Source organism: Oncorhynchus clarkii, chromosome 32, assembly GCF_045791955.1.
Source record: "Oncorhynchus clarkii lewisi isolate Uvic-CL-2024 chromosome 32, UVic_Ocla_1.0, whole genome shotgun sequence".
NCBI lineage: Eukaryota > Metazoa > Chordata > Actinopteri > Salmoniformes > Salmonidae > Oncorhynchus > Oncorhynchus clarkii.
In genome coordinates, this window is record NC_092178.1 from 18,460,217 (window position 1) to 18,479,311 (window position 19,095).

The window sequence follows — 19,095 nt, forward strand, 5'->3', positions numbered from 1 at the left end:
ATTGCTCCTCCCTCCTCAATCAAAATAATGTTGAGGTTTATAACTGGGACTACAACCTTCTCCTCGACAGCATGTCGGGCTGGACTTTACAGCAGAGGCTCGAGGGAGAAACGTCTAGTTCAATTCTAGCAAGGTACGGTTGAATGCTTCAAATTTAAAAAATGGGTGACAGAAACGATAGAGTCCCCATGATGACACGCAGAACAAGGAGAACCACCATCTGCGCTACGCCAGCGGGTGCCAATTCTAAACAAGCCAACGGCAGCGCAGGGGAAAAAACTTCAAGCCAACCGAGCCACAGCAACCGGAAAGTGAAGGAGGAAAAACGGGTGCACGAGCCGGTCACTACACCACGCAAGGAGAGGAGCAAAACCAGCGAAAGATTTAGGTAAGACATAACGCAAGGCTTTTTGTGCGCTCAGCTCAGATGTCTTTAATTTACAGCTGTCACTCCTCTTTTGTTAGAATTATATTTTTGTCATTTAGTAGACGCTCTTATCCAGAGAAATGTACAGGAGCAATTGGGGTTAAGTGCTTTGTTCAAGGGCACATCGACAGATTTTTCAACTAGTCGGCTCAGGAATTCGAACCAGCAACTTTTCGGTTACTGACCCAAAGCTCTTAACCGCAAAGTTACATGCAGCCCTGAAATGTTTTCTAAACTTTAGGTGCACGTTACTCATAATACAAGCTGCAGGTTCCTCATAATAGGACTAATCTTTCATAGGTTCACTTACAACATGTATGATTCCTTTGCTTATATGTTTGCAAGAAATCTAGGCCAAATGTCCATAGGTTACCTTTGCAGATCAGGTAACTAGTTATGCTGCAGTAAATTTTAAATGTGCTAGACTAGTGCAACTGTGGCTGTACACTTCAGTGATCCTCAAGTATGGGCTTGTTTTGTGTAGGCCTATCACTTCCACTGCGAGGTGTCTTCTGGTTTCGCAATACCAAACAAACCCCCTTTACTCCAGTTTTCACAACCAGTGTCCTTGGCCTTCTGGGAATTGCCAAAGTCCTAACAAAGTTTACTATCCCAAAGCTCGAAGTGCAATATCCAGTGTTTTGGGAAATTAAATCTCAGATATAAGCCTACTGCCAGGAAATATCTGTGACAAATGATGCAATGAATTATGGACATTATAATTTCCCCCCTAAAGCAATGTCAATTCTATAATCAACAATATGCTCGCCGTAGACCTGTTTTTAAGCCTTTTTTTTTTATTTTTTATATATATATATTTTGAAACCATTCGTGATGTCTTCTGCTTTACCCCCCACACACACATACAAACTAACACTTAACTTTTTTACATTTCTATGTAACCTTTATTTAACTAGGCAAGTCAGTGAAGAACAAATTCTTATTTACAATGACGGTCTACCCCCCCCCCCCCCAATTGTGTGCTGCCCTATGGGACTCCCAATCACGGCCGGATGTGATGCAGCCTGGATTCTAACCAGGGACTGTAGTGACCCCTGCGCCACTCGGGTGCCCACTTATTAGGTTGGAGTAGAGGATTGTCGCTGTGCACCGGCCAATGAGCCGTTTTTTTTGTTTTTGTTTTTTTTAACTGAAGTTAATTAGTTGTATCTAATACTGTATATCCTTATTACTGTCTCTTCAGCTGCCATGTCCTCCAGGAGTCCCTGCTCAGCTCAGCCAGTGGCTACAGTAACTATAGAGGCATCCTCAACTGGTGTGTGGTCATGCTGGTAGGTGCTAGTCTGATTTATTTTTTGTTGTAAGATTTGATCATTAATAATTATACTAGGCTATGTGGGTTTGTTTTAAGAAATTCATACCAAGGATAATTTTGCTATTTTATTTTTATTGAAGTATCAAAAATATCCTAATTAATTAATCCTTTTTGGGCTTACTGCTGTAGCGGGCTTGAAGTTGCGTCACAAATCACCTAGCTATCGCACCATGTTGGAAGACAAGTCAGTCAGTTGGATGGCTGGCTATTTTTTGCTACCACAGGAAACTTCAGGAAGATTGCCTATTTAGTTTTTCTAAGGACCCAGAAAATGGAGGCAGTGGAAGAACCTATTAAAGTAAGTAAATATTTTTTGAAAATGATGTGTTGCTAGCTAGCTAGAGCTTGCTACATAAACTCTGTGTGCAGGCTAACTCAAATGAGCTGCTAACGTAAAGTTCGCTAGTTACTAACATTAGCTGGCTATACAGCATGTAACGTTAGCTAAGTGAATTAAATATCACCAGTGTTAGAGTTGCGTAAATTCAAATCTGGTATCAGGATAAATATAACAATGAGTCACCGATTTTATACTATGTATTTTTTTATTAGCTAAGTAATAAATGGCAAATGCAACTTTCGTATATACAGGCTCACTGTAATACCACGCAGGGCAGAACAGAGAACTGACAGGATGTACGTAAACCGTTGTTCTTATACTGTGATAGACATAGTTCCAACCCGTCTGTTGGCCTATCACAGTAGAGGCTGAGCGTGGTTTAAACTTGCTCAGCTTATTGCAGGTGCTCAGGCGGGTCCCCGCCTCTTGGCGCTTCCTGGAGTCCTCCCTCCGTTGATGTATAGATTCCTACTGTTCTGGTATCGCAGCCTAGTTATAACAGTTGCTCAGTTCCTGCTATTGTGTTGTTCAGTAATTTTTCATCTCAGTTAAACCTTGTGATGACCACCCCTCCCTATGCCTGCTTAACCACAACTTTGAAAGATACAGCAAGTCACACCATGTGCTCAATATTGTTACATACAAACACAAGGACAAAGCATCTGCTGGGCTGTTATCTACCGTTTTGCAACATGCAGGTCACACCATGTTACTCAGTTCTTGTCAGACACGTACACAAACAGGCAAGTAGATGTAGCAAGCAGTTGTTTACACTCATGATTATGCTCAAGTGCACAAATGCAGATACTTCACACAGCCAACATCAGATAATATTTAATCATAAATATATGTATGTATATGTATATGTATATGTATATATATATGTATATGTATATATATGTGGTACTGGCTATAATGTAAAACAGGTTCCCACACCAGCTAGCTATCTTGATGTATGTATCGCTGTAACTCCAATGCATTTGTTAGCTACCTAGATTTTTATTTTATTTATTTTTATTTCACCTTTATTTAACCAGGTAGGCAAGTTGAGAACAAGTTCTCATTTACAATTGCGACCTGGCCAAGATAAAGCAAAGCAGTTCGACACATACAACGACAGAGTTACACATGGAGTAAAACAAACATACAGTCAATAATACAGTATAAACAAGTCTAAATACGATGTGAGCAAATGAGGTGAGATAAGGGAGGTAAAGGCAAAAAAAGGCCATGGTGGCAAAGTAAATACAATATAGCAAGTAAAACACTGGAATGGTAGATTTGCAGTGGAAGAATGTGCAAAGTAGAAATAAAAATAATGGGGTGCAAAGGAGCTAAATAAATACAGTAGGGAAAGAGGTAGTTGTTTGGGCTAAATTATAGGTGGGCTATGTACAGGTGCAGTAATCGGTGAGCTGCTCTGACAGTTGGTGCTTAAAGCTAGTGAGGGAGATAAGTGTTTCCAGTTTCAGAGATTTTTGTAGTTCGTTCCAGTCATTGGCAGCAGAGAACTGGAAGAAGAGGCGGCCAAAGAAATAATTGGTTTTGTGGGTGACCAGAGAGATATACCTGCTGGAGCGTGTGCTACAAGTGGGTGATGCTATGGTGACCAGCGAGCTGAGATAAGGGGGGACTTTACCTAGCAGGGTCTTGTAGATGACATGGAGCCAGTGGGTTTGGCGACGTATGAAGTAAGGGCCAGCCAACGAGAGCGAACAGGTCGCAATGGTGGGTAGTATATGGGGCTTTGGTGACACAACGGATTGCACTGTGATAGACTGCATCCAATTAATTGAGTAGGGTATTGGAGGCTATTTTGTAAATGACATCGCCGAAGTCGAGGATTGGTAGGGTGGGCAGTTTTACAAGGGTATGTTTGGCAGCATGAGTGAAGGATGCTTTGTTGCGAAATAGGACGCCAATTCTAGATTTAACTTTGGATTGGATATGTTTGATGTGAGTCTGGATGGAGAGTTTACAGTCTAACCAGACACCTAGAATACGTGGACAACTACACATTCCTAAGTCAGAGCCGTCCAGAGTAGTGATGTTGGACAGGCGGGCAGGTGCAGGCAGCGATCGGTTGAAGAGCATGCATTTAGTTTTACTTGTACTTAAGAGCAATTGGAGGCCACGGAAGGAGAGTTGTATGGCATTGAAGCCTGCCTGGAGGGTTGTTAACAGTGTCCAAAGAAGGGCCAGAAGTATACAGAATGGTGTCTGTGTAGAGGTAGATCAGAGACTCACCAGCAGCAAGAGCGACATCATTGATGTATACAGAGGAGAGTCGGTCCAAGAATTGAACCCTGTGGCACCCCCATAGACTGCCAGAGGTCCGGACAGCAGACCCTCTGATTTGACACACTGAACTCTATCAGAGAAGTAGTTGGTGAACCAGGCGAGGCAATCATTTGAGAAACCAAGGCTGTCGAGTCTGCCGATGAGGATGTGGTGATTTGACGGAGTCGAAAGCCTTGGCCAGATCAATGAATACTGCTGCACAGTAATGTTTCTTATCGATGGCGGTTAAGATATCATTTAGGACCTTGAGCGTGGCTGAGGTGCACCCATGACCAGCTCTGAAACCAAATTGCATAGCAGAGAAGGTACGGTGAGATTCGAAATGGTTGGTAATCTGTTTGTTGACTTGGCTTTCGAAGACCTTAGAAAGGCAGGGTAGGATAAATATAGGTTTGTAGCAGTTTGGGTCAAGAGTGTCCCCCCCCCCCCCCCTTTGAAGAGGGGGATGACAGCCATGGAAGAGGGTGAAAGGATTAGTTAGCAGTTTCAGCTGTCAGAGAAGGGATAGTAGACTACTCTGGATAGAGAACACATTGTGAAAATATTCTCCAGTTCCAGTCCCTAGCGGGAAACTGAGGACCGAGATATAGTAACATAATATTCAGTGCTGTTTAATTTGAGAATAATGCAGTCTGTTTCTTTTGATGTTTTCTGTCCTCAGATACAGAGCTGTCAAACCCTGTCTGCAGATGAAGAGGTCCCAAGAGAATAAGGGTACATCCTTGTATACTATATGTGTACCTATGTTAGCACATTTTGTGAACAGAAATACAGTTTAAAAGAACATACATAACATACATATTGGACAGGCGCTGGCCAACCCTGCTGTGTGTGCTGGTGGCTTCTGTTCCAGCTCAGCACTAACACACCTGATTCAATGTATCAAACCTAATTACTTAATAATCGAGTGTGCTATTGCTGGGCTGGAACAGAAGTCTGCTCCCTTGTGATTCAGTGGAGAGAGGTTGGCCACCTCTGGTATTGACTTTTTGTTCACCTGAAATGATGCTTTAATAATAATAGCCTACTTGTGAATAAAGTGTTTAACCTTTACATATGAGTTAGCTTACTTGTACACTTTGAAATGGTTTCGAACTTAGACACGAGTTCATCTTGAATAATCGTTATGTTGATTTAATCACAATCCTGCAATAAACAGTGGAAGGGGAATCTCATTTGTCTGTTTCTTTGATGTAATTCTCAAATGAAAATGATCTTGCTGTTCAGTCATAAGCTCTCAATTAGTTTTATTTGATTGTTACAATTTTCAGGACATCAGACATGTGGACCCATTTTGCAGCTGATAATGGCATGCAATGCAGCCGTAGACCTACAGCAGTGATTCCCAACTCCAGTCCTTAAATACCCCCAACACATATTTTTGTTGAATCAGGTGTGTTTGTCCGGGGCTACAATAAACTGTACTGTTGGGGTACTCGAGGACCAGTGTTGGGAACCACTGGCCTACAGTATGATGGCATTGGCCTTATGGGCATTTGCAATGCACCCCTTGACATAGTGCATATGAAGCAGAAAATAGCTTAGCTCACACATTGTTTACATAATGTTCAGCTAGCTATATGTTCTCAATTTTTTTTTAACAATTCCAGTGAACAAAGTATATGAGGCTAATCATTATACTGGATGTTGTACATGCCTTGTGCTGACATGAAATTGTTTATTGCAAATCCAACTCTTGTAATCTAGGTGGTGAAATGTATGGAAGCAAGAGCTTTAATCATACACACAACTACTACCAAATTCAATGCAAGATACCTTTCTCCCAGAAGGTCTGAGTGGCACTTGGAGGTGCTACTATGATAATGGTTTGCCTAAGACTACCACAATTACATTGTCTATGCAAAATTAGTTTTACATTTTAAAAGAAAATAGTAGGGCTATAAGAAATATTATTTATTCAATTGGTCGGCGCAAAGCAGATGAAAAAATAATATTTCACCCGTACAACAATATAGCCTATTGTGTAAAATACTATTGTAAACATACTGTACTTTAACATTCCAAATTACATTTGATATATGCATAGGGTTTAATAGGGCACTTTTGTCATGATGTGAAGGTGCTATACTCAAATGGCACAACAGAATAATTCAGTCAAAAGCACAGCATATGACAACCAGCTGAGGGATGTCTCCTTTTCATATCTGGAAAAGAAGTAGAACCTGATGCTCCTGCAGCACTGCTCATCTTCAGTGGGAGTCCAGTTGACATGGGTGTATTGATGGAGGTCTGTTGGTGAACCTACAGAAGTACATAAACAAATGAAAAGCACTCCTGATGTTAGAATATCACTTCTTCGGGTTACCTTTACCTTCATGGCACTTAAGTGTTTGGTGTTTTAATTCATTCAGGTTTTAGTTTCATATAAATATTACATATATTGCTGGGCTGGGACAACCAATAGTCAACACAGCAGGTTGTCCTATCCCATTGAGGCCTTTGTCATGTGCTGTAATGGCCATACATTTTCCCTCCTTATGAATTAAGTTCTCAACAAATTATCATTGGGTTATTGCATGATAACCACCATTTTCTTTGGACAATGTTCTCTAAGCTTTTATGGACGTTGTGTCATACAATGTGTCTCTTTTCATGGTCACGGCAAGAAGGGATCCAGCTTTTGTCAAATGAACTTGATATTTGACATTTCGTAGCAGATTAGGAGTATTTACGCAGCGGGTTAGGAAAAGGATTAGGGTTGACTAAAATGCAAAAACAATATAAGCGATATCCCTTTTCGGCATAGATTACAAGGTTATTTTATTGATCTGTTGTCAGTGTCTGTAGATGCTGAAGTGTGACATGAATAGATTGAGATGCATCCAATGCAATAAAACCGATACTGTATCTCTGGTTTAAACTGACAGATTTTTTTTTTTTTTTTATGGGGATGTGTTGATTATGCAAATTGTAGAGAATACAGTGACGCTGCTGGCAACTGATCAGCCATATTGGAGCCACTGATATAAATCTGCATGAACCCACATTGTCCTTTTAGACTCTCGAACTTAGACTGCAATTTGTAGAATATTGAATACTCTTCTGTCAATTACTTCTCTCCTGTTTGAGGAAATCTGTGGAGACTCAACTCTGATCAGCTTTGTGGGTGGATGGGTAGTTGGTTATCTGTCTCTCAGTAGGCCTACATTCCTTGCTTTCCTGCCAATAGCTAGTTTTATTGATAGGCAAATATCAGTTTCTCTTGGGCTGTTGTCTACACAGTGAGAATCATGAGTAACCCAACGGTGTGTTAATGTCTTCAGAGCTGTCTCAATAGAAATGGTAAACATTGTTGACTTATCTTATCCACACTGCCTGTGCATGGCAAACAAAACAGTAATCAGTTTGATAAGAGAACTTTTATCCCTGGCCCTCTTATATTTTCTTATGAGAGAGGAGTTTTCTATGAACTATGAAGAGACTTGGACTTTGAATGAGAGCTGAAGCATCTTGGTCATGTGTCACACAGCTTGCCTCATTCAACTGTGAAGGCTAGCCAAGTCATTCAATCACTCTTTCTCCTTCGTGCTCTTTCACACTCTTTCTTGATCGCTCTCGATGTTTTTATAAAAACGTCAAACTTCACTTTATATTATAGCAGTCAAAGAAACGGTCACCACTCCTCTCTTGGCACTCTGGCAGTTAAGCTTTGTGGTGGGCATTTTAACACTAAAGTGTCGTCTTTCTTTTTACTGAGAGGAACCTGATAAGAATCTCTCCATTGTGTCACCTTACAAGCATTGCCTGTTTTTACTAGTACACCTTATCTGGTTCATCTGGCCTACTGGAGGCTGTAGCCTACTGTATGTTGACAAGCAAAACCAGGCATGCACAAATGTCCAGACAAACTGGAGGTCCATATTACCTAGGTTTAGCCTAATGTAGTCTCTGAAGTTTGATCAATTTAAGTTTGCACTGTTCAGACAGGCAAGGTTCAAGTCATTGACATGTTCTGCCAGGTATGCTAGGCTGCTGGCAATGTGTAATGGAGTGGGCAGTAGCCAGAGCATTCAAGTGTTTGATTTGTCAGTTGATGTGTTGCAGTTAATTCTGTCCCCCAGGGTAAGGTCAAATGGAGGACTCAGAATGTCTTCTTCCTCTGATAGACATTTCCTGTTCTACTTAAGTGTTAATGGAAGTTCAATGGTATTTTATTTTTCTGGCAGAACATCCAATAATACGCATTTCTAATATGATAATTTATTAAATTAATATGGACAGAATCTCATATATTATAACTAAAAATAAACACCCAATTCTTTCTGTTTTGAAGAGAGACTGCAGGAAAAATCTTGCCATTGCCTTCAAAGCATCTGAGCGAGAGAAGTTTAGTTTCCAAAGCCGGTATTAATCCAGTCTTTGAAACATGATCGCTATGACATTCAAACAGACCCCCCCCCATCATATTCCCTGGGAATCATCCCTACATTCTTTGTACCCGCTAATGAATGGGTCTGAAACTCAAGTGGAAAGTTGCTGGCTAGAGGATGTGAGCTAGAAAAGAGATGTAACTGTTACACGGCGGACCCTCTGTAGCTATCTTTTACATTGCTGACTCACCAAGGATATTCTTCGGTCACTGTGATGCCCAGCCAGTTCGAAAGGGTTGGTTCCTCGGCACGTGCTGCTTCATGTAGGCCTGACCAGAGCTGCCTATTTCAATAAATGGCTCTGGTCTTAGGCAATATCTACAGTATGTAGACTGTTTCAATGGACCATAAATATTGCAGTTTCTCTCTTACAGGTCATGTGTGTTAGGCTAGGTAGCCTTTGGCTACATGCATAATTGATGCTAAGCTATGTTGGTGTGCTTTAGGTTGATATTTTGAAGGGGCTGAAACATACAGGTAACCCACAGCTATCATTATTGTTTGGGAGAAATGGGAGTAATTTAGCGGTTCAATTATTATGATTTAGTTTTTTATATGTTGCTCCTCAAATTGAACAAGCCCTTCTGAATAATGTAGTAAAGAAGTTGCTGCTGCAGAAACGAACCTAACCTTGTAATGAAGCAGTCTGTCTGGTATGCTGCTTGTAGGTTGACTCATGCTTTTCTTTTTCTAATATGGCAACAACAGCATGTCTATTTTCAGTTTGGAACTCAAACAGGGTCTGCACGACTCCACTATCCAGGGCCAAGGTTTCGGGAACAGGGTTGTCTCTGTGTGTGACTGTCAGCTTTAGTTGAACGTGACACCACCAGTGAGTGACCGCTGTGATATAGTCTATGGATAGCCTGCTAACATTTTAGCTTCAGTGAAACAATGTGAGCTATTGCAAGATCAGTATGGTGTCACAAGGCTAGTCTATGGACCGGATTTTGTAAACAGCTCAGGGATAGGGCTAGAGAAATGTAACCACTCTCAAATTCATAGACCAGACAATAGATGCAAGGACTGACCATCCATGAAATTAAATGTATAGTTTTAACCATGTTTTGAGGCTATACGGTGTTGGTTTACAATTACATTCTTTACAAACAATAGGGTAAAACAAATGTATATTTTGGGTTCTGATGAGGTATGACAGCTGAACTAAGTTCAAGACTCATAAGTTATATTCAAGAATCAATAGGTATCGAAATTAATTATACAGTATAAGCTCCAAAAGGGGGATATAAATCAGATTAAACCTTTAATGGAAGTGCTAGCTAGCCTGTGTGTATCCTAACCAATCTAAAGACAGATAACAGCTACAACACTGCATGGTGAGAAACACAAGGACGATTAGCCTAGATATTTCACCTTGATTGATCCCTCATCTCGTTTGTTTTTGCTGTAATACAGAAGCAAGCTATGAACATATACTGTGTCATGTACAGCTGCCTGTTGCGGGTTGGTCCCCAGGGTTAGGTTATCTGTTGCCAGAATGGATGATTGTTCTTATCAGCCTTTATAGCATTGAGATTAGCATTTAAACTGCTGGGCCTCTCTTTACCCTCCCCTTACTAAGCCAATGGGCAGGCATTTTCACTGCAACATTCCAAAGTGTGGAGCGCCAAGGATCAGGGGTTATTCTTAGAAAAAGTGATATTTTGAAATGGAGTTCATCTCTTAAATTGGAAGTTCTTTGGCAAAGTGAAGTGTGTTTTGGAAACCTTAATCTGCTCTTTCCGATACTATGTGAAATCAGAATGTCTTACCTGCATGTGACTCAAGGAGGATTATAGTCATTTTTGACCCCCCCCCCCCCCCCTAACCGCTTAACACATTATATTTGTGATATTGGAAGTCAAACAAATGTGTTAAATTGATTTTTTTTTAAATTGAGGACAAAGGGGGGTATGACTTTTTAAATTGCAGAAATGTATTTGAAATTACAATTCACATGCAGTCAAAATGACTGCCTCGGCACTTGTAGTGTATGGCTCACATCAACGTGGCGGAAGACTGACCTGTGACCAGTCTGTCTGTGTTGATAATGAATGATCACTGGTCAGTCTTCTCCTTCATACAATTTTGTTTGTATAAATGTTTACTTCTGATTGCAAAATCTCTTCTGTTGCAGGTCTTGTGCAATGCACGCCTTTTCCTGGAGAATCTAATAAAGTAAGTATCTGCAGCTTTAAATAACTAAAACACTTAGGCTGTCAACTTCAATATGATCATTTGCCGATCCTTTCATTTTGACCACAGCTTCTTTTGTAAAAGTAGTATCCATCAATATCTTCTTTACCTCCTCTGATAGATATGGGATACTGGTGGACCCCATCCAAGTGGTTTCACTGTTCTTAAAAGACCCATATAACTGGCCTGCATCTTGCCTTATCATTGGTATGTAGACTAAACCGCTCTCCTCTTTGGCATGCTAGCCTTACTATTGTGATTGTTGTACATCTTCCCAAATCTATTTATTTTAATGTCTTATTGTCTGGTTTTGGTTGCTTTGCAACCCAAGTCATTATACCAACTAAAATATCATCAACTGTTTTCCCACCAAGTGGTTTAATTTACTAATTTTGGAATCAATATTGTAGGAATATTACACGGCTGTCTTTTGTGGAGTACCCGAATCTAATGTGTTTATTTTTCCTCAGTTTCAAACGTGTTCATAATGGCAGCTTTGTACACGGAGCGGAGGCTATCAGTGGTGAGTGTCATGCCATAATGTCTGGGACTAATGTGAATGCTGTGCTGTGAAATCTCACTAATCTCTCTGTTGCTTGTGAACAAGTATTTCAGACGCCTGTTAGGTAGAGATGGTGTGGGACATCTGTTAAATAGGTTTTTTTTTCAAGCATTCCCCCCCTAATAAAAACCAATGTGGCTTTTTTTTAAAGGTGTGTGTGTGTGTGTGTAAATGCAACATGTAAAGTGTTGGTTTCATGAGCTGAAATCCCAGAAATATTCCATATACACAAAAAGCTTATTTCTCTAATTTTGTGCACAAATTTGTTCACATCCCTGTTTGTGAGCATATCTCCTTTGCCAAGGTAATCCATCCACCTGACCGGTGTGTCAGAAGCTGATTTTGAACCGCATGATTACTACACAGGTGCACCTTGTGCTGGGGACAAAAAGGCCACTCTAAAATGTGTGGTTTGTCACACAACACAATGCCACAGATGTCTGAAGTTGAGGAAGCATGCAATTGGCATGCTGGCTGCAGGAATGTCCAACAGAGCTACAGCCACAGAATTTAATGTTAATTTCTCTACTATTAGCCACCTCCAACATCATTTTTTAAAAGAATTTGGCAGTATATCCAACCATCTCTGAACCACAGACCACGTGTAACCAAGCCAGACCAGGACCTCTACATCCGGCATCTTCACCTGCGGGATCATCTGAGACCAGCCATCCGGACATCTGATGAAACTGAGGAGTATTTCTGTCTGTAATGAAGCCCGCTTGTGGGGAATTGGCTGATTGGCTGTATATGTACAGTGCATTCAGAAAGTATTCAGACCCCTTTTTCGACATTTTGTTACGTTACAGCCTTCTACAAATTATTACATTTAGTTTTTCTCCTTATCAATCTATACACAATAGCCCATAATGACAAAGCAACATTTTGTTTTTTGAAATTTGTGCAAATGTATAAAAAATAAACTATCACATTTACATAAGTATTCTAAGCACACAGTATTCAGACCCATTACTCAGTACTTTGTTGAAGCACCTTTGGCAGCGATTACAGCCTGGAGTCGTCTTGGGTATGACGCTACAAGCTTGACACACCTTTATTTGGGGAGTTTCTTCCATTCTCTGCAGATCCTCTCAAGCTCTGTCAGGTTGGATGGGGAGTGTCGCTGCACAGCTATTTTCAGGACTCTCCAGAGATGTTAGATCGGGTTCAAGTTCGGGCTCTGGCTGGGCCACTCAAGGACATTCAGAGACTTGTCCTGAAGCCATGCCTGTGTTGTCTTGGCTGTGTGCTTAGAGTTGTTGTCTTGTGAAGCGAAGGTTCACATTCCAAGTCTGAGGTCCTGAGCGCTCTGGAGCAGGATTTCATTAAGGATCTCTCTGTACTTTGTTCCGTTCATCTTTCCCTCAATCCTGACGAGTCTCCCAGTCCCTGCCACTGAAAAACATCCCCACAACATGATGCTGCCGCGACCATGCTTCACCGTAGGGATGGTGCCAGGTTTCCTCCAGACATGACGCTTGCCATTCAGGCCAAGGAGTTCAATTTTGATTTAATCAGACCGGAGAATCTTGTTTCTCATGGTCAGAGTCCTTTTTAGGTGCCTTTTGGAAAACACCAAGCAGGCTGTCATGTGCCTTTTTTTACCGAGGAGTGGCTTCCATCTGGCCACTCTACAATAAAGGCCTGATTGGTGGAGTGCTGCAGAGATGGTTGTCCTTCTGGAAGGTTCTCCTATCTCCAAAGAGGAACTCTGGAGCTCTGTCAGTGACCATCAGGTTCTTTGTCACCTCCCTGACCAAGGCCCTTCTCCCCTGATTGCTCAGTTTGGCCGGGTGGCTAGCTCTAGGAAGAGTCTTGGTAGTTCCAAACTTCTTCCATATAAGAATAATAGAGGCCACTGTTTTCTCTTGGACCTTCAATGCTGCAGAAATGTTTTGGTACTCTTCCCCTGATCTGTGCCTCGACACAATCCTGTCTCGGAACTCTACGGACAATTCCTTTGACCTCATGGCTTGGTTTTTGATATGACATGCACTGTCAACTGTGGGACCTTATATAAACAGGTGTGTTGTGCCTTTCCAAATCGTGTCCAATCAATTGAATTTACCACAGGTGGACTCCAAGTTGTATGTACCTCAAGGATGATCACCACACTGGTACATGTATTCTGGAGGCACCAGTTTAGACCACTAGACCACCCCAGGCCCACAAAGGCCCATAAATTATTATACTGTATGTAGTAATTCTGTGCCCAGAGCACTGTGTAAACAATTATTATTATTTTTTTCCTGTTGCTCTGCAGGGCACCATCTCAGAGACTACTGGAACATTCCTTTACTTGGTCAATCTGACCACCCTCCTCTTTTTCCCATCAGCCACTGTGCTCATGCTGACCTCCATTACCCCAGGTGAGATGGCCTGATCATGATCTCACACACACACACACGTTTATACTGCATGGCCATATAAATAGGCCTAATGTTTATCTGTGAGTAACAGTATATTTACTCCTTGACCTTATCAAAAATACTAAATGCCCCTCAGAGGATTTGTCCACTTCTAAAATAGTGTAGTATTGTAAAACTTGATATCTATTTTGTCTTGTGTAGTGGGTGGAGCCTTTGCCCTGTGTGTCTATACCATCCTCTTCATGAAGTTGTACTCGTATAAGGATGTGAACATGTGGTGCAGAGAGATTAGACATACCAAAGCCCGCACCCTGACCCGCTCCCATTCATGTGAGTACTCCTGACCAGGTGTCCCTTCACACTTCTGTTTGTGTGTACCTGCGTGCATAATCGAATGAGGAAAGTACAAATGGCAAATAGTACAAACAAAGTATACTGAACAAAAATATGAACACAATATGTAAAGTGTTGGTTTCATGAACTGAAATAAAACATCCATATTTAGAAAAAGCTTCTCTCATTCTGTGCACAAATTTGCTTACATCCCTGTTAGTGAGCATTTCTCCATTGCCAAGATAATCCATCCACCTGACCATATCAAGAAGCTGATCAAACAGCATGATCATTACACAGGTCCACCTTGTGCTGGGTACAATAAAAGGCCACTCTAAAATGTGCAGTTTTGTCACACAACACAATGCCATAGATGTCTGAAGTTGAGGGAGCGTGCTGACTGCAGGAATGTCCACCAGAGCTGTTGCCAGAATTTAATATTAATTTCTCTACCATAAGCCGCCTCAATGTAATTTTATCATTTGGCAGTACTTCCAACTGCCAAATGAGACCAGCCACCCGGACAGCTTATGAAACTGGGTATGCACAACCAAAGAATATCTGCACAAACTGTCAGAAACCGTCACAGGAGAATTCATCTGCGTGCTCGTCGTCCTCACCAGGTGTTATAACTGCAGCCTAATGAATTTATTTCAATTGGCAGATTTTCCTTATGAACTGTAATGAACTGCATGTTGTGATTTTTTTAAATTTTTTATATATATATTTTTTATATATATATATTTTTCAGTGTATCAATGGCAGCAACTAAAATAAAGTGCTACGGCTGCCATCTTTGTACACCCTCCTGAGAAAAATATCAACATTGTCCATCCTGGTTGATTGTATTTGATATTTTCTCCAGTGCTTTCTCCAGTGCTGGTGTAGTAATGTCAACTGGTTAGCATCCAAATTAGCATGTTGATATATATATGTCAACATGCTAATTTGGAGATGTGTATATACACACACACACACACACACACACACACACACACACACAGCTATGGGTCTTCTCGCCATTTGCGCCCTCTCAGTAACACAGATGCTGCCCGAGATCTGATTGGCTGTCCAAATTACTCTGACCTCCCCAAAAATGCGTGTGACGTGAGGAGAAATATACAGGTATTTAGTGAGCTGTATGACCCATTGCTGTATGAGTAACTTCTGTGACCTGTCTTTGGCTGGGCTGTTTACTGCGAAAAGCTTTCAGCGTTTGTTTAAATATGTATCTTTTGCCCCCTGAATAAATACGAGCACACGCACATATGATTAAATGCACCCTCTTGCGGCAACATCCCACTTTCTGAAACGTTACTGTGCTGCCATCTCCATCTGCTGGTTGTTCAGAAGTACTGCTGTCAGAAATAATCTGTCTTGTACATCCACACGTTTTGTGTACCCATAGGTCCATCAGTCGCCCAGTCAAATGGGTCAACTGTACACGCTCATGTGTCCTACCCTGGGAATCTCACACACAGAGGTCAGAACAGAAAGAGATATTGACCATAATGAGCATGACTAGTAGCTGTTTACAACTAAATTAAATCCATACAGAGAAATTTCTGCACAAAATTCTTATTTCAAAAGATGTACAATTTAATTAAATTTTTACTGTCCACCCTCCATAGATATATATTACTTTGTGTTTGCCCCAACTCTCTGCTATGAGCTGAACTTCCCCCGGTCACCACGGATACGCAAGAGCTTCCTGCTCAGGAGACTCTTTGAGATGGTGAGGTCAAAGATCACATAATGAAAACGGAGAGACCTGGGAATGTGCAATTTGCATGCACCCTAAATAATATACACTACCCTCATGACAACATGCTGTATATGTAAATGCATTTTAAAATCTAAAAGGTGATCTGAAATCTTTTCCAGCTGTTCTTCATACAGTTACAGATTGGATTGGTACAACAGGTATGTTCATTATTATTACCTTGGTCAGTATTTGGTTTATTTTCACTCATCAAACAAGTACATTTTGATTAATGGGTGGCTTTATTATCAAGTAACAAGATAGTTAGTCAGCGAAATGACGTTGCAAGAGCAGCATCAGCGATATTGCGATGCAAGACTCTCACACAGTAACAGCATCTGCAGATGTGCATGGGTTCTCTTCACGCTCTTACGTGGTAGCCACAGGACCAAAACAAGAGAAGTTGAGCCTCATGCTCCAATTCTTAGTTGTTGCAGATTTTGACCCACTATACTTTTAACTTTGTACATCTGCATCATATCGCTGAGTCTACCTTAACCATGTCTCACAAAAACCTTTAACCATGTTTCTTTCAGTGGATGGTGCCGACTATTCAGAACTCCATGAAACCATTCCAGGTAAATATTAACGTCTTCCGTTTGTTAGACTTTTGTCTATTGGACTTAAGGGTGACTTTGTTTCATTTACCCCCCCGTGACAGGATATGGACTTTTCCAGAATGATCGAGCGCATGCTGAAACTGGCTGTGAGTGTAAATAAAGACATTACCTACACCCATGTCTCCATACAAACCTAACACTTAATCTGTTTAATTTCTATCATGTTTCACATTTGTCATATTTTCCCATTGAAAAGATATGTTGGTTCACCATACATACGTCATGAGCCGTTTTCCCAGACAAAGCCAAGCCAAGTCCAGGACTGAAAATACTTTCTCAATATACACTGAGTGTACAAAACATTGGGAACACCTGCTCTTTCCATCATACTGACCAGGTGAAGGCTATGATCCCTTATTGAGGTCACATGTTAAATCCACTTCAATCAGTGTAGATGAAGGGGAGATAGGTTAAAAAAGGATCTTGAGACATGAGCTGTGTTTGAATTCTCCTACTAACCACACTATTTGTGACTTGAATTGAGTATATTGTATGGATAGAGTTAGTATGCCAGAAGTTTCTGGATGTCGTACTAAATTCTCCAAAATATGAAGGCAGCATTCCAAACACAAGACACACCCTCAACCCTCAAATGAAGTGAACACTTCTGGTGACATATCATGACGTCTGACGAGTATACACCTGCAGGGCAAGGGGCGAGGGAGGCAGGAAGGATTATTTTTTTGTCACTCGGTCATCCCGCAATGGTTGTTTTCAGCCACCCGTAGCTTGTGGGTGCTTTTATATGCACTACTGTCAATTGTGATTGCATGTCTACTTATATTAATTATATAATTATTAATATTCACCTACTGTATGATAGCAAATTGAATGAGCTAACTAACCTGCCTAGCTGGAACATCTGAAGAAGTAAAATGTTTTGTTTATGCAATATCCAAAAGCTAACCAAACAAAAACATTACTTTTACGAAGTGTTTGTGCCGTCATGTGCATTAATACCACAATTTCTAACTTATTTACATTTGTTTTTACTTATACTTGTATGTTAACTTCTCCATATTGATGTTGAGGGCTGCGTTTCAGTCATAAAAGACACACCCTCATCCACTTAACCTCGCGTTATACCCTTGGGGGAATCCCCGCGGCCATATTTGTCATTGGTCCAAATGATTAGCCAAGCAAGGGAAGTTTGCAATGTAAGCCCCTCTGCCCTTGTTTGTGAGTGTACAATTATGTTCTCTTCGGGGCCTGAAACACCCCATAATTCAATTTGTGATGATAAAAATGAATGTATTAAGTTAGAAATTGTGCTACTAATGTGCACACGTTTCGTAAAGGTAATGTTTTTGTTTGATTGCGTTTGGAAATTGTAGAAATAAAACATTTTCCTTCAGAAGTAGCTAGGCAGACTAATGTTAGTTATCTAATTAATTTGATAGCTATCATACAGTAGGCATATATTAATAGTTAATTTATTTTTATTTAACCAGGTAAGCTAGTTGAGAACAAGTTCTCATTTACAACTGTGACCTGGCCAAGATAAAGCAAAGCAGTGCGACACAAACAACAATACAGAGTTACACATGGAATAAACAAGCGTACAATCAATAACACAATAGGGGAAAAAATAGTCTATATACAGTGTGTGCAAATGGCGTGAGGATAGGCCATAGTAGCGAAGTAATTACAGTTTAGCAAATTAACACTGGAGGGAAAGAGGAGCAGATGATGTGCAAGTAGAAATACTGGTGTGCAAAAGAGCAGAAAATAAAAACAATCTGGGGATGAGGTAGGTAGCTTGGGTGGGTTATTTACAGATGGGCTATGTACAGCTGCCGCGATCGGTTAGCTGCTCAGATATCTGATGTTTAAAGTTAGTGAGGGAAATATGTCTCCAGCAAAACAAAACAAAATTACATTTAAAAAAAAAATAATGTATTTTTTGTTGAAAGCCCTTCCAGTCATTGGCAGCAGAGAACTGGAAGGAAAGGCGGCCAAAGGAGGTGTTAGCTTTGGGGATGACTAGTGAGATATTCCTGCTGGAGCACGCGCTATGGGTGGGTGGTGTTATAGTGAGCTGAGATAAGGCGGGGCTTTACCTAGCATAGATTTATAGATGACCTGGCGATGAATATGTAGCGAGGGCCAGCCGACTAGAGCATACTGGTCACAGTGGTGGGTGGTATAAGGGGATTTGGTGACAAAACGGATGGCACTGTGATAGACTGCATCCAGTTTGCTGAGTAGAGTATTGGAGGCTAATTTGTAAATGACATCGCGGAAGTCAAGGATCGGTAGGATAGTCCGTTTTACGAGGGTATGTTTGGCAGCATGAGTGAAGGAGGCTTTGTTGTGAAATAGAAAGCCGATTTCTAGATTTAATTTTGGATTTTGGATTGGAGATGTTAATGTGAGTCTGGAAGGAGAGTTTACAGTCTAGCCAGACACCTAGGTATTTGTAATTGTCTACATATTCTATGTCAGAACCGTCCAGAGT

General features: G+C 40.9%; 1 protein-coding gene across 1 annotated transcript in view; it reads left to right on the forward strand.

Annotated features, from left to right (window-relative positions):
* LOC139392422 (diacylglycerol O-acyltransferase 1-like) overlaps positions 1-19,095 on the forward strand; it is a 26,818-nt gene continuing 7,723 nt past the window's right edge. The window contains exons 1-12 of the mRNA XM_071140399.1: positions 1-388; positions 1,632-1,719; positions 10,933-10,973; positions 11,113-11,198; positions 11,462-11,514; positions 13,817-13,922; positions 14,124-14,252; positions 15,664-15,738; positions 15,887-15,990; positions 16,140-16,178; positions 16,554-16,595; positions 16,679-16,723. Of these exons, the coding sequence (XP_070996500.1) occupies positions 162-388; positions 1,632-1,719; positions 10,933-10,973; positions 11,113-11,198; positions 11,462-11,514; positions 13,817-13,922; positions 14,124-14,252; positions 15,664-15,738; positions 15,887-15,990; positions 16,140-16,178; positions 16,554-16,595; positions 16,679-16,723 (1,035 nt within the window). The 5' untranslated portion in view covers positions 1-161. The remainder of the gene's footprint in view (positions 389-1,631; positions 1,720-10,932; positions 10,974-11,112; positions 11,199-11,461; positions 11,515-13,816; positions 13,923-14,123; positions 14,253-15,663; positions 15,739-15,886; positions 15,991-16,139; positions 16,179-16,553; positions 16,596-16,678; positions 16,724-19,095) is intronic.